Source organism: Terrapene carolina, unplaced genomic scaffold (genome assembly GCF_002925995.2).
Source record: "Terrapene carolina triunguis isolate 2854851 unplaced genomic scaffold, T_m_triunguis-2.0 Scaffold391, whole genome shotgun sequence".
Classification (NCBI taxonomy): domain Eukaryota; kingdom Metazoa; phylum Chordata; order Testudines; family Emydidae; genus Terrapene; species Terrapene triunguis.
Window position 1 is genome coordinate 1,296,695 of NW_020664742.1, and position 15,603 is coordinate 1,312,297.

Consider the following 15,603-nt stretch of genomic DNA (forward strand, 5'->3'; position numbering starts at 1 on the left):
ATATAATGCTGTCCTCGGGAGCCAAAAAATCTTACCGCGTTATAGGTGAAACTGCATTATATTGAACTTGCTTTGATCCACCGGAGCGTGCAGCCCCGCCCCCCCGGAGCGCTGCTTTACCATGTTATATCCGAATTCGTGTTATATCGGGTCGCGTTATATCGGGGTAGAGGTGTATTTGCTTACCTGGACGACTGGCTGGTATGAGGACAATCCAGGTTCCAAATAGAACTCAGTCTAGGCAGGATCTGATCTGTCTTCAGCGTTCTGGGTCTGCTGATCAACAAGGACAAGTCTTCTACCGAGTCAGAGAATAGAATTTATAGAGGCACCCCTGGATTCTACAGTAGCCAGGACGCTCCTACCTCAAGCCAGATTCCAGACAATGTTAAACATTTCCATACATTTCAAAGCCTATCCAATCACAACAGTAAGAAACTGCCTCAGACTACTGGGGCACATGGTTTCCTGTACATATGTGGTTTGGCATGCCAGACTTCTTAGAAGGTTGCATAGCTGGTTAAAGTCAGTGTGCTCCCTGGCTTATCACTTCTTGGACACACTGATTCAGGTATCTACAGGATTCCTAGTCTCCTTGGACTGGTGGATCCAGCCAGCTTGTGTATGGGAGGTCCCTTCACCCCTCCTTTGCCCACATTGGCTCTGGTTACAGGCGCTTCTTCTGTAGGTTGGGGAGCTCATTTAGGAAACCTACAAACTCTGGGTCTGTGGTCTCATGAAGATTTTGCTCTCCACATAAACATGCGGGAGTTGTGAGATATTCATCTATCCTGTCATGCTTTTCTCCCTCACATCAAGGGATAGGCTCTGCAAGTCCTCATGGACACACTACAAATAGACCAGGAGGGACCAAATCAGATGCTCTGTCAAGAGGTGACACATCTTTGGGAGTTTTGTATCACCAGTGCAATACATCTCAGTTTCTCATCTTCCTGGTTTTCAGAACAGCTTGGTGGTTCACCTGTGCAGATAGTTCAGCAGAGATCACGAGTGTGATCACAGAATGGTGTTTTGCCAGTCCTGACCCCTGACCAACAAGTTTTGGACCACTTGTTCCACCTGGAACAACGAAGCTTATCAATTAGTTCCATCAGGGTTCACCTCATTGCTGTCTCCAGCTTTCCACCCTCCTATCACAGGTCACTCAATATTTTCCAATCCAATATCAGACTCTTAAAAGATCTGGACAGGTTATACCGCCATGTCATGGATCCCGTTCTTGCCTGGGACTTAAATCTGTTGCTAACAAGATGATGGTCTGCCCCTTGAACCAGTGGGTACCTAATCTTTGCTGCATCTCTCTATGAAAATATCATTTTTTGTTAGCTCTTACCTCCACAAGAAGGGTGGTGGAGTTCTGAGTGTCGATGATTAACCCCCCTGTCACAGTTTTTTTTTTCCAGGTCAAGGTATTTTTATGCCTGCATCCAAAATTCCTGGCTAAAGTAGTTTTGGAATTCCACCTCAGTCAAGACATGTACTTACCGACATTCTTTCCTAAGCCCCATTCTCATAAGGACAAGGAGAGGCTCCATACTTTGAATGTTAGAAAGGTGTTGGCTTTTTACTTGGACAGGACTAGATCTTTTAGGTGGTCATCCCAGCTCTTTGTCTCCAGTGTGGACAGGATGAAAGAACAGGTTTCCCACTGCTGGATTTATTTGATCAGCCCTTGGGGCTCCCATTGTCTTTCCAGATACTCCACTGATATGGTTGGTTTCAGTCAGTCCTTTAAGGACCCATTCATTCCACCCCAGAAAGTCAGGTGATCCAGCATATCATGTCATTAACCCTATTATGTCCACTGGGTAGCAATTCTTAGTCAAGTAAGTCACTGTCATTCATGAAAATATTACAGAAGATTCTCTCTTTGTCACACCACAGTAACTCATTCTACCAGATCTGCAATTTCTACAGCGTTTTTGGCTCAAGTACTTATAGCAGACGTAGAGCTGCTTTGTAGAGCTGCAACTTGGTAATAGTGCACACTTTTACTACTCATTACACTATATCTCCACATTCCAGAGATGTTGCCAAGTTTGGACAAGTAATTCTTCAGTCCTTGTTCAGGTAGACTTCGAAACCCACCTCCGTATGAAGTGCCTGTGAATCACCTAAAGTGGAATGGGCATGTGCAATCACTTGAAGAAAAAAAAAATCTGTGCTTTGAGATGTGTTGCAAATGTCCACTTCATAACCAACCCTCCTTCCTCTCTATATCAGAGCCATTCTGGTACTGAGGGAGGCTGGGGGCAATTCCACCCTTTATACCATCATGCAGCAGCATACGCTGCCCTGACAGGTTCTGCTAAGGGAAAAATCTGACTGGTTCACTGGGCACACTGACTTCTAAAGTGGAATGGACATGTGCAGCACATCTCAAAGGGCAACTGTGATAAAACAGGTTAGTAATCACTTTTTAACTGGAGCAGGGACTTGACTCTGACTCTCTTACATCCCAGGTAAATGCCCTAGCTACTGTGCTAGAGTCTCCCTCTGGCTCAATGAATATTTAGTTATTTATACAAAGTGGAACAGCTTCAACAGGCTAGAGGAGAGAGCCCCATCCCCAAATACTCAAGCATCAGGGCAGTCACTTGGGACACCTGGCTTCAAGTCCGTGCTCTAACCCAGGCAGAATGGGGATTCAAACCTAGGTCTCCCACATCCCACAGGAGTGCCCTAACTGCTGAGCTGTTGGCTACAATACAATCGGGTTTTACTGTCTCTCTCCCCCTTTCTTTGGGGTGTGTGGTGGGTTTTTTTGGTTTTGTGAGAAAGGACTGACCTGACTTAGGTGCCTAACTCCAGGAGAGGATTCACGGCGGAGAATCCTGAGCAGAGTTAGGCACTTCCTGTAAGCCCATAAGTCAGGTGCATAAAGGCCTAGATCAGTAGGCACCAAAATATCTCTGAGGATCTGAGTCTAAGCCCCAGCCCTTTTCTCTGCATTTCACACCTGATTTGTTTAGGTGGCTAGCTGCTCAGTTGCTGGCTTCTGAGAATCCCTTTCTTAGGTGCCGAACTTTCCCCATATAATGCATAGGGAGCCTGAGCACTCAACTTAGGGCAGAGAATTGCAATAGGCAGCAGGGTTCCTGGGGCTGGGTGTTTCAGTGCTCAGCATTGGAATACCTCCGTACCTTTGAATCTAGCTCGACATGCTGATAGGATAAGATGGCCTTTGGTTACTTTTTTTCCACTTAAGACTTCAACCCAGGGTGTAGGCCTAAATTGACTTAATGGATCTAACTAAAGATGGCATTTAAAGATGGCTGGATGGTGCTTAAGGGTTAGCACTGTTTGTTCCCATGTTTAATAGACCTGCTTTGGGGCTGCCTGACACACATGGTGGTAATACTGCATCTAATATAAATACACTCTTCTCTGTTTAGCAACTATGGCATGTAATGGCAGTTTTGGGGTGAGGGAGAAGGCATCCTTCATGTAAGGGAGGATGACACTATCACATACACACGCAGAAGAGGAATTTTGCCCCAAACGCTGAGAGGAAAGGACATGGCCCTGTGAAACCACTGCCCCCCCTTTCCTGCCACCTGTAAAAGATTCCAATACTGCAAGTTACTTTGTCCTCATTTCCATTTTAAAAATAAAAAAGACGTTCAGCACTTACTGTGGCCTCCTCTCATTTCTCTTCCTATGTGTCATTGTGGTCTGGCTCCTTTCCTCCGCTGCAGCAATCTTTAGAAAGCATGCCAAGTTTCCACTGTCCCTCTAAATGCTGCAATCTCTTATCTTTCCCCTCCAGCCTTTGCTCTATGTGAAATTCTCTTCCCCCCAATTTTCTTTATTTACCCCTAACTCCTCTAATGACTCCTCCTCTCTCCAACACCACCTCTCTCTAAACTTTTCTTCCTTCCTTCCACATCCCAGTCTCCTGGAACACCTAAAACTCCCCTAGTCTCTTCTCCTTTTCCTCATACTTACCTCATTCTCTCCTTTTCCCATCAAACCCCTCATACTGTCCTGTTCTCTGCAAATCTGCCAATCTCTCCTTTCAAAATGCCTCACCTCCCAACCTCTTTTTCTGCCCCATACTCCCTTTATCTTCTCTTTCCACACATTCACCAGTCTTTCCTCTCTCTTATCCCAAACCACCTTACTCTTCATTTTGATTTTTCTGCTATTTTATTCTGTTTGTTGTTATACTGCACTAATCAATGTGATATTCCTCCTTCTCCCCCAAATCCTCCAGTCTCTCATCCCTCTCCTTCCAAACCACCTCATTCTCCTCACTATGCCTAGTGTCTCCTCTCTATCCAAGACTAACTTCCTCAGTCTCTTCTCCCTTTCACAAATCCAGCTCACTTTCTTCTCTTCCCCAACCCCCTCTTTCTCCTCTCCCTCTCCCTAATGGCATGTACTGTTTTTATTTTAATGCTGTGAACATTGTATGGAGAGCTTCACACAATTTTTTTCAAGATGAACTACAAGGAACCATATTTATTATTCATGCATTTCCATTTCCTGCCTTTATAAGAAAATGTGTGTACTCTTTGATTTGATCAATACATGCATTTGGTAGGTGCCTGTATCAATGTTTGCAAGAAATGTGTTGTACACCTAAAACAAAAATTCACTGACAAGGCTAGTTATGGTCTTTAACAGAAGTAGGGGTTTTATTTGGGGTTCTTTACAGTCATCATATGCAATCCAAATGTATGCTGAAACTATAAACACAAAATATGAATTCCAAATGGAAATCTATTTTTATCTAATTTTTTGTTTAATTATGGTTACTTATAGACTCATAGGACAAGTCTACACTACAGCGCTACATCAGCATAATTGCACCGATGTAGCATTAGACGCGCTGGCATAATTACTCTACCTCTGCGAGAACTGGAAGCTATGTTGGGCGGAGAGCATCTCCAGCCGACATAGCACCAGTGTGGTGGACAGCGCAAAATTTGTGTCACTCCATGGGGAGGGTGCTTTTAACACCCCTGAGTGACATAAGTTACAATGACTTAAGCGGTAGTGTAGACCTGCTCATAGACTTTAAGGTCACGAGGCACCGTCGTGATAATCTATTCTGACCTCCTGCCCATCATAGACTGTAGAACTTCAGCTACCCACTCCTGTAATAGACCCATAACCTCTGGCTGAGTTACTGAAGCACTCAGATCATGATTTAAAGACTTCAAGTTCCAGAGAATTCACCATTTACTCCATTTCAGACCAGCAAGTGACCGGTGCCCAAGCTGCAGAGGAAGGCAAAACAAAAAACAGGGTCTCTGCCAGTCTGACCTGGGGGAAAATTCCTTCCCGACCCCAAATATGGTGATCAGTTGGACCCTGAGCTAGTCACCAGGGAAAGAATTCACTGTAGTAACTGAGACCCCTTCCCATCTAGTGTCCGATCTTCAGCCATTTGAGATATTTGCTACTAGCAGTCGCAGATGGGCCACATGCTCGGCCTGCTGGCAGGGGATGGGTGCTGTGTCCTGCTGCTGCTGCGCCTCCCCCTGCTGCCGGCACTTCCAGCTCGCTCAGCCCCTCCCCCCGGCAGCCGGGCCTGGGCAGGAAACTTAGGGAGTGGTACGGAGACGCTTCTCACGCCGGCTGATTCCTCTCAGGGTCTCTGTGAGAGAGCCCGGCTGGGGAGGTGGCGGCAGCCCATCCCCTCCGCTCCCCGCCCGGGCCCAGCTCTCAGGGACAGGGGCTGAGTAAGTGGGAAATGTGCTGAGGAGGGGAGTCTTATGCTGATTTTTTAGCATAATTAAATGTCTGGAAAGCATAGAGAAGATACCACGCGTTGTAAAGGTGCAAAGTAGTAGTATTATAATGGTCTTGTCTCTTGTTGTAATGTGATGTCTATAGACTTCCCTGGCCTGGCCTGATTTTCAAAGACACTGAGCATCCATTGCTCCCATTAAAGTGAATGGGTGCTCAGCACTTCTGAAAATCCAGACCATTATTCTTATAACATAACCTCAAGTATTGCAAGTAACACTAAGATATTCAGGCAGTCCACATGTAGGGAAGAGACAGCAGCATCTGTTTCTCTCTCCTGCGGATATGGTCTTCACCATCGCTATTCAGCAGCACAGTTTCTAGAAGGATGTCAGAGCAAAGGCTGGCTGTCAGGGTTCCCTCCCCACTCTGAACTCTGGGGTACAGATGTGGGGATCCGCATGAAAGACCCCCTAAGCTTATTTCTACCAGCTTAGGTTAAAAACTTCCCCAAGGCACAAATCCTTTCCTTGTCCTTGGACGGTATTGCTGCCACCACCAAGTGAGTTAGACAAAGATTCAGGAAAAGGACCACTTGGAGTTCCTATTTCCCCAAAATATCCCCCCAAGCCCCTTCACCCCCTTTCCTGGGGAGGCTTGAGAATAATATACCATCCAATTGCCTTTAATAAAAGTACAGACCAGACCCTTTATCTTTAGGACACTAAAATCAATCAGGTTCTTAAAAGAAGAATTTTATTTTAAAAAAAAAAAGTAAGAGAATCACACCTGCAAAATCAGGATGGAAGGTAACTTTACAGGGTAAATAAAAAGATTTAAAATACAGAGGATTCCCCTCTAGGCTTAACTTCAAAGTTACAAAAAACAGGAATAAAACTCCCTCTTAGCATAGTGAAAATTCACAAGCTAAAACAAAAGATAATCTAACGCATTTCCTTGCTTTTACTTACATTTTTTGTAATCTTAGATGCTCATTTCAGGTAGGTTTTTAGGAGATGTTTTTTCCTGCCTGCTCCCTCTCTCGTCCAGAGTGAGAACAATCAAAGGGAGCACAAACAAAACTCCCCCTCCCCCCGATTTGAAAATATCTTCTTTTCTTATTGGTCCTTTTGGTCAGGTGCCAACCAGGTGATTTGAGCTTCTTAACACCTTACAGGTAAAATGATTCTGTACCTCTGGCCAGGAAAGATTTGATGTTACTGCATACATAAAGGTTGTTACTCTTCCCTTTATATTTATGACACTGGCTTTATCTATACAAATGTCTAACCAAACCCAGTCTTTACCACAACCCCCCTCTTTCCAGGAACTGTCCCTTTAAGTAGTAGTACCTTCTCTATCCTGCACATGAATTGCCTGGATTTTCTTGATGTTACCTGCAACATCAAGTTGCCAGTATTTTGACTTTGTCCTTTTTCCTCTGGCTTGCTGGAAGGGGAGCATCTCTCCACTGAACCAGTTCCTGAGGTGCTGTCACATGTGACCTTTTAACTCTTCACATTGTTTAAAATAGTCAGTGCAATAGACAAGGAAATGACCACATTTTCCAGTGAGAGTGCATAGTTTATATCTTGTAAGTACATGAACCAGGGAAAGTACAACAGATTAAAAACAGTATGCACTTCTAGACAGTCTGCCATCTGAAAATGTAAAAATGCTTGTAAACATTAATGGGTTCTTAGAATCTCTATATCTTTGCGCTAGAGAAATAGCATTACTCTTCTGTGGGGGAAGACATACAGGGAGAAAGAGTTATCTATGACTGCACATGAACATATGTGAGAGAACCATGGAAACAACCCCCTTCTCCTGACTCCCATGCCTTCATCATGTGGGCTCTTGCGTTTTACGTGATATAAGCTTAATACACCCACTCTCTATCTTTCAGATAGAAGCCGTCTACGCCAGTCAAGAAACCAGCAAAAGTATTTCACAATGGATATAGATGATGAAGAAAATATGAGTAAGATGTGTATATTTACATCATAAACAATATAATCCTTTCTGCAAGAGCCATTTTCCTTGCTGCTGGGTGGCATACAGAAATGACGTGAATACAGTGAGAGGAAATTTCTGTGTGTGTAGAGTTCACTTTATATGTGTGTTCATTAAAGAAGAATTTCCGTACGGGGAAAGCTTTCAAATACATCTGATTAACACATAATCCAGTTACCCTTTACGTGATTTATATCTTCATACCATGATCACTAATCATCAAAGATATTTGTATTTCAAAACAGCATGTTCCCTCTTAGCCTGTTTTCTCCTACTTTGAACCTGCAGTGAAGTAATGATGATTAATTCATACATCTAGGGCTTGCATTGAAGGAATATGGGGTGGTATATTGTATTGCTACAACATGCACGCATGTATCCTGTGTAGCATACTGTCGCCTACAAAAAACATTTCTAGATGTCCCAACACCCCTAGCTCTTTGTACTTTCTACCTAATATCTCCAAATGCCACCCCGCAGAAGAATTGGAAGTAGAGATTACAGGACTATCCTAAACTCATATGAGGTCTGGGTTAGTGTAAGAGAGGAACTCCTGCCTCTTACAATCTTCCAGCTAGATTACAGGCTGAACAGAGATATTATCTGCCCTAAAGATCAGAGCCTTTGTGCGCCAGGAGCGTTCCTGTAGCTGGCCAGTCAATCAATAGGCAATAGATGGAATGAGATTTGAAGGGAACAGAGATCCTTATTACTTTTGGGGTGTACCTGGGGGAGAGGAAACTAGGTAAATGGGGCAAGAAAGAGAGTTTGGGAAACCTGGGAAAGGGACAGGAATTGTGAGGACATGGGGTACAGGAGAATGGAGGGAGGGAGGATAAAGGAGATCAAATATAAAGGTTTGTGAAACAAAAAAGAGGGAACATATAAGGAGAGAAATCAAGTAATGGAGGAAAGAAAAGGAAGAAAATTGTACAGTGCTCTGGTCCCCAGCTATTTAGAGTAATAGATTGTTCTCATTAAAGGTTCAGTCTTGCTCTGGCACAGATCCAACAAAGCATTTAAGCAAGTGTGTAGCTTTAAATATGAGTAGCCCCTTGGCTTCAATGGAACTCCGCAAGGGCTTAAAGTTAAGCACGTCTAAATGCATTGTTGGGTTGGTGTGAAAGTACTCAGTCTCGTGCAAGGTTGAGCCCTAATTACTTACAGAAAGAAATACTGCAACCACATCATTATGCAGTTATCTCATTTTAAAGGTATTTGGTCTTTTAACCATCCTTATTTTTTGTGAATGATAATGAAGTAGTGTATATGTGTTGCTCTTGAAGTACTGTGCATGAAAATCTCTTATGCTTTACTGTAAATTGTTCAGTGCTGTTTAAACACAAGCATTTGTTTATTCTGTCCCTGAATTGTAAAGCTAACATATATCATACGCTTTCTTTGACAAAGGTACTGACATCCTAACAGTACAGCAAGGTCTTGTATGGGAAAGATACAGTTTTACATGGAAAGTTACAGTGCATTTTTATTGGGAAATCAAGAAGCTGGGCTGCTGTAAAATGACTTCATTTTATTAAAATTCATTCTTCTGGGCTGTGTTTCTTTAATTAAAATACTAGCTTGGGTTAGCCTGTGTTTGCTGCATATGCAATATCATAGCCTCCAATTATAATCTCTATTTTACCTGCAGAGACTAAAACTCAAATCAAATTGGTTGTGCAAAATTTTAACGCAATGGTTATATTTTTTCTCTAAAATACGGAAAAAATTGAAAAAACATTTGTTGGGATTTCAGGTGAAAGTGGGTATAGTGCCTTTTTTTCTTTTATGTATTGAAGGTGTGGAGAAGGTGGTATAACAACAGAATCAGAAGAAACAGTTATAATTTATTTATTGATTTGAATTTTTTTACTGCTCCACATTAAGCACATCCAGTGCTCTGAGTGTCCTTGGCAATCTTTTAAAAATGTTCATAATAATAAAAAGACCCATCAATTACCTCAGTATAAAACCAGATAACCCTGCAACAGAATCAAAATACCAAAAATTATTTGACCTCCCCTCAAAATCCCTTCTCCCCACAAAATCCATCCCATTGCCCAGATCTACCCATCAGTTTGTGGCTGAGGGAGAAGAGACGGGCCTTGCAGCACACCCTGAATTCGAACCGATTCAGTTTGATGGATCCCCTTACTGCTGTACTGATCTCTTTCTATTTTTCCAAGTTTCTTCCCACAAAACTCATCCAGAGAGTGCTCACACATGTGTAGTTGGTCTCGTCACTGCTCCACACGCCTGCTGCAAGGGAAGTTGCCCTTGCTAAGAGTTCCCCAAGAAAGTTAATGAGAACAGCAGTAAAGAGGATGACAACATTTTTGCTAGCGCTGCCTTAACCAAGAGGGTGAAATTTAGGCAAGGGAGGCAGAACACAGAGAATATTATTTTTCATCAGATGAGGGGACTGCCCCCGTGGACCACCTTCATGCATTTGTTAACTATGTCTTTGACCAGGAAACTCTCAAAAATAAACAAGCACACTTGTAACAGATGCCTCCTCTCTTCAAAGAGGTAAATGTTTTCTTTGTAGCACGCCTTCCTTCCTTGCTCTGGTGCCTTATACTTAGTAAAGCTCTGGGGAAAGAAAGTTTCAGTGGCAAAACTTGTTTCTTCTTCTGCTGAAAATGTCAATGGCTGATCCTTTTTTGCCAACTCAGATACTACAAAAATGCCTGAAATCTCCTGTCCACCCTGGAATATTTTTTAGTGTACATAAAACAAATTAGTTTGTCTGAGAAATGGCTCACTCTCAAGTTATCTGGGGCCAAGATTTTCAAAAGTTGTATCCTGCAGTCAGACATCTAAATCCATATTTAGACTAGTTTGCAGAAGTGCTGAGCACAAAACAGCTCTCATTGACCATAATGGGAGCTGTGAGGTGTGCAGCACTTTTGAAAATCAGATAGATGCTTAAATACATGTTTAGAGTCTAACTTTTTGAAAATCTTGACCCGAGTGGTTAAGTGACCACTGGAAGAGTGTGTATCCTCACCAAGGAGAGGTTCAAGTAGACATCTCTTCACCTGGTCAACACAAAAGCTGATTTTAAAGAAGTTGTATCCATTTTGCTCAGTGCAGTGTTTTAACAGTTCAGATAGTGAAGCCTTTCTTTCAGTCTATCAGCTAAGAATTGTACTTGCCAATACAGTTGTTGGTATTGATATTTCTGAGCATGCTGCTGGTTCTAATGGATATTTTGTTGAAAACTGTGACACCAGCAGCACAAGATCTAATGTCAGGTTATAAACCGATTTCTTTTCATCATGTTTTAGTATTCGTTTCACATTCAAATGAGAATTTATAGCTAGATGTTCAGAGGATCTCAGGTGCCATTTAGGCACGTTTATGAAGTGACCAGCTGTTCAAAAGCTCCCGTTTAGGACAATAGGAGCAGCTGTAGGCTGAGCACTTTTGAGCACTTTTGAAATGCTTACCACTTCATATTGGGGTCTGGGCTCTTTTCAAAATCTGATCCATAATCTTTAAATAAACATTAATACTTAAATATAAAAGGTTTTGTTTCCAGATTAAATTACAGTAGAACCTCAAAGATACGAACACCAGAGTTACAGACTTACCGGTCAGCCGGACACCCTGTCAGGCAGCAGGGGAGACAAATTAAAACCAGCAAGTACTGTACTGCTTCAGGGCTTTAGCCCTGGGATGCAGGGCTTCAGCCATGCGGGGGGTTGGGTCTGCAGCCGCAGGGTTGGGGTGGGGGTCGAGGCTCCAGGTGGGGGGAGCCTCAGGGCTTCTGATCCTCGGGAGCACCAGGGCTCAGGGCTTCATCCCAGCAGGGGGCGCCAAGGCTCAGGGTTTCAGCCCTCCGGCTCAGCCCCGCGGGGTGTGTCGGGTCTCAGGGCGTTAGCTACAAGGGGAGTGCCGGTTTCAGCCCCAGCATTTCCCCCGTAGCTAAAGCCCCGAGCCCTGGCACACACACACTCCAGCTGAAACCAGGAGCAGAGCCTTGGGGAGCCCCAAACCCTGGCACCCCCCGCAGGGCAGAAGCTGGGAGCAGAGCCGCAGGGCTGAAGCCCCAGTGCTCCCCCCAAGTTTAAGGCCCTGAGCTCTGGGGCTCTCTCGGGGTAGAAGCCCAGAGCCCTCTCCCTGGAGCCCGAGGTGTCTGTAACTCCAAGGTTCTACTGTAATATTAAAGATGATTAGATCCACATGCTCCTTCACAACTTCCTGCAGGAGTTGGTCTTTTTTTATTGCTACTGTAGGCTACTGTTTTAGAACCCTTAATGAAAAGAAATTTATAGATGGAGGCCATGATATGGTATTATATAGCTAATCATTTCCCTTTAGTTTACAAATTATACCATTTGATAGCAAACTCCTGATGCCACGATACAGACCAAGTGATCCAAAAATATGGTTCTAGAGAAGTTACAATTTTCAAAGGATCACAGCTCCAGCTAAAAAATCCACTGTTCATTTAGTAGTTTTATTAAATTATGTTACTTAAATTCCCTCAAAGCAGTACTACAGTATTATAAAAGAAACAAAACTTCATGAATTAACATGTTGTGTTGACTATTATAATCCACTAGTATGTATACTGTATACAATACCATTTGAGGTTCAGCTTCAGAAATCCTTTTCTGATCAAATGAATTGCCAGAACATGTTTCTAATGATGAAACTATTAGTCATTTGGGAGTATGTGTGTTCCCCAACAATATTTATTTTACTTCTATTTGCCAATATTGTACCAATCTTTATTGTCCAATACCTGTTTGTTAACAACATGTATGTTTCTACTTTGGCTCTTTCTTTTGATCTTTTATTCTTTTCGAGCACCGAAAGGAGTAACCTATCGAGCTTTTGCTGGAGGATGTTATAAATGAAAATTTAGTAACCATTCCATCAGCTTTGTAAACTGGGTGAAGTGGTGTGTGTGCACCAGTATTTGGGGAAATTAAACAAAAGTTTGAAATCCATCAAAGTGCAAGAAAATTTCCACTTTGTTTTGTTTAAATTCTGGATTAATTTGTATAATCTGTTATCATTGTGGGTGTATTATATTGCTAGATATTTGAAATCTTTAAAACGGAAAGGCTGGAAACTCAAACTACTAAAATTGCATTTTAGTTTACATAGACTAGTATAAATTCAGACTCTTTATTTGTAGCGGTTTCTTCACATAATAAAAATTAGGATTTAAAAGCTGTAGCAGGAACAATTCTTAGAACTAACTCATAGTACGATATCACCACCCAAGTTCTTAATTTCAGAAATATTTTGTTAACGTAATTTAATTTGTTTTTATATAAACAAATCAGTTCCATGAATAATTATCAGTGTACAACATGATTAATTTGTCAGGTTTAACCTGAACATTTATTACAAATCTTCTTGCTTTCTAATACTATCTTAATAAAGGATTGCTGTGTCTTAATGGGGATGTTTGGAATTGGAACTCTGTCTAAAATAATAGCAATTGGGTTTCCTTTGCAAAGAATTATAAAGTTGTGTGTAAATGACTATCAGAAATATAAAATTTCTTGCTAGATGATAGTACAGAAACCATATATATTATTCTTCTGGAACAACATAATTTAAGCATGATTTTTTTTTTAACAGAATTCTGAGGAGAGATGAAGTATGTCTATTACCGACTTTACTTCCAAGTTTTGAGGATTGATATCAAAAGAATCAATATGGCCACTGAGTTTGGCTCATTCCACTCTGCAGTGCATGTTTACAGTCTAATCTAACTACCTTTGAAGTCAATAGAAAGAAAGAGTCTGACTGGCTTCAGTGGGAGTGGGTTCAGGCTGTTAACAAGTCAGCATGGTTGGGTGAAAAGCTCTAGTTTCTTGTTGGAGTCTTCTCGGATAAAAATGTAAATGGTTCTAGATAAATGCCCAGTTACCAGAAGTTAGTAATTTAAATGAGCAATATTGTTAAAATGGACACAGTTGAACATCTATTTAGGTGATATATAAGTAGGGTTGTTTCAAGCAAATGAAAAGATGTAGGTATATACAATATTTATGCACTCTTAAACCAGTGAACCTACAAATGGAGCTTGTTATTTTTATTAAATTCATTAAATTACTCAGATTTTATATAACTTCTCTTTTTAAAATAAATAAAAATCATGTAAGATGCCGTACTTGAGCCACAACATGAGCTTAAATAAAAGTGAAGTGGTTTGAATTAATATGAAAACAAATATCTCACTTGTACTATTCTTAAATGTTCATTTTATTAGTTATTAATTGAAGGATTTTGAAATATAAGTATCAAAAATGTTGATTAAAATTATAATCGTTCTGGGTTTGAAAATTTTTCAGAACAAAAGTAATTTAAAAATAGATCTTTTGTCTCAAAAGTAATTTGAGTGCAAAATAAAAATGGTGCAAACTTTTAATCCCAGTATTAATAAAAATGTCAAATGCATAATTTGTAACTCAGACCTGCACCTGATATTTCTTGGGTTATTAAAATTATGGTTTTCTGTTTGTCCTGCAAAGACATAAACCTGTAAGCACACATCACTTCCAGTTACAAAGATAGATAAAGGAATCTATAAATTTTGCATTTACAAGATCCTGCAACGAAGGCATTGTAAGTTACTCTTTCTGGGCACCACAGGTTCAAGCAGCACTGATGTTAAAGAAAACCGCAACATGGACAACGTTCCACCTAAGGATGGCAGTGTGCAAAATACCGGGGAGGGGTCTCAACTCTCCAATGGTGGTGGTAGCAGCAGCAGAAAACGCCCATTGGAGGAGGGCAGCAATGGACACTCCAAGTTCCGCCCTAAGAAGAGGAAGAAAACACCAGGGCCTGTTTTGCCGAAGAATGCTCTGATGCAACTGAATGAAATTAAGCCTGGTTTACAGTACAAGCTTCTATCCCAAACAGGACCAGTTCATGCCCCTATTTTTGTGATGGCAGTTGAAGTTAATGGACAGGTGTTTGAGGGATCTGGCCCTACAAAAAAGAAGGCAAAGCTTCATGCTGCTGAAAAGGCTTTGAGATCTTTTGTTCAGTTTCCAAATGCATCTGAAGCACATCTAGCAATGGGGAGAACACTCTCTGTAAACACAGACTTTACATCTGACCAAGCAGACTTCCCAGACACACTTTTCAATGGATTTGAAACACCAGTTCAGACTGACAATTCCTTTTATTTGGGGTCCAATGGAGATGGATCCTATAGCTCCAGTATAGACTACAGTCTGTCCTCATCCACTGTGGCTGGTAGTCTTATCCAGTCCCCTCTTCCCACACCATCACCATATCCATCCACCAGTGGAAAGAACCCTGTGATGATTCTGAATGAGCTGCGGCCAGGGTTGAAGTATGAGTTTCTCTCAGAGAGTGGAGAAAGCCATGCTAAGAACTTTGTGATGGCAGTGGCAGTGGATGGTCAAACTTTTGAAGGATCAGGAAGGAACAAAAAGCTTGCAAAGGCTCGGGCTGCTCAGTCAGCTCTTGCATCCTTATTTAACATGCAGCTGGATCAGACACCATCTCGCCAGCCCATTCCCAGTGAGGGTCTCCAATTACATTTACCACAGGTGAGAAATCTATGCATTTTTCTTTAATATGTTTAGACAGTTTCTAGGAATATATCAGCTGCTCATTTTTGAAACATTTCAAAGGATATTTCTGGCATTAATGCTCTTTGTTGCGTTATGTGATTTCTCCACTAATGATCTACCAGTGTGGAATCATTTTATTCAATTAGAAAGAAAAAATGCCACATTGTTGATTTTGTTGATCTTAATTGCATGCTGTGTAATACAATTCAAATGCTAGTTTAGTGGTGGTTGGTGTTAAGGGAATCTTGGAACAATTGTTTTGTCTCTTGTTCTGCTGCAAAGCCTGGACTGT

The 15,603-nt window shown here is 41.7% G+C and overlaps 1 protein-coding gene across 8 annotated transcripts in view; it reads left to right on the forward strand.

Moving 5' to 3' along the window:
• The window catches only part of ADARB1 (adenosine deaminase RNA specific B1), a 264,078-nt gene that overhangs the window by 166,120 nt on the left and 82,355 nt on the right, over positions 1 to 15,603 (forward strand). For 7 of the 8 annotated variants that reach the window (XM_024201218.2, XM_024201220.2, XM_024201217.2 and 4 more), the window contains 2 exons: positions 7,628 to 7,702; positions 14,356 to 15,287. In XM_024201218.2, the coding sequence (XP_024056986.1) occupies positions 7,628 to 7,702; positions 14,356 to 15,287 (1,007 nt within the window). Of the gene's footprint in view, positions 1 to 6,918; positions 6,953 to 7,627; positions 7,703 to 14,355; positions 15,288 to 15,603 lie in introns of those variants that run through there. The other variant, XM_024201223.2, reaches the window with a different exon arrangement.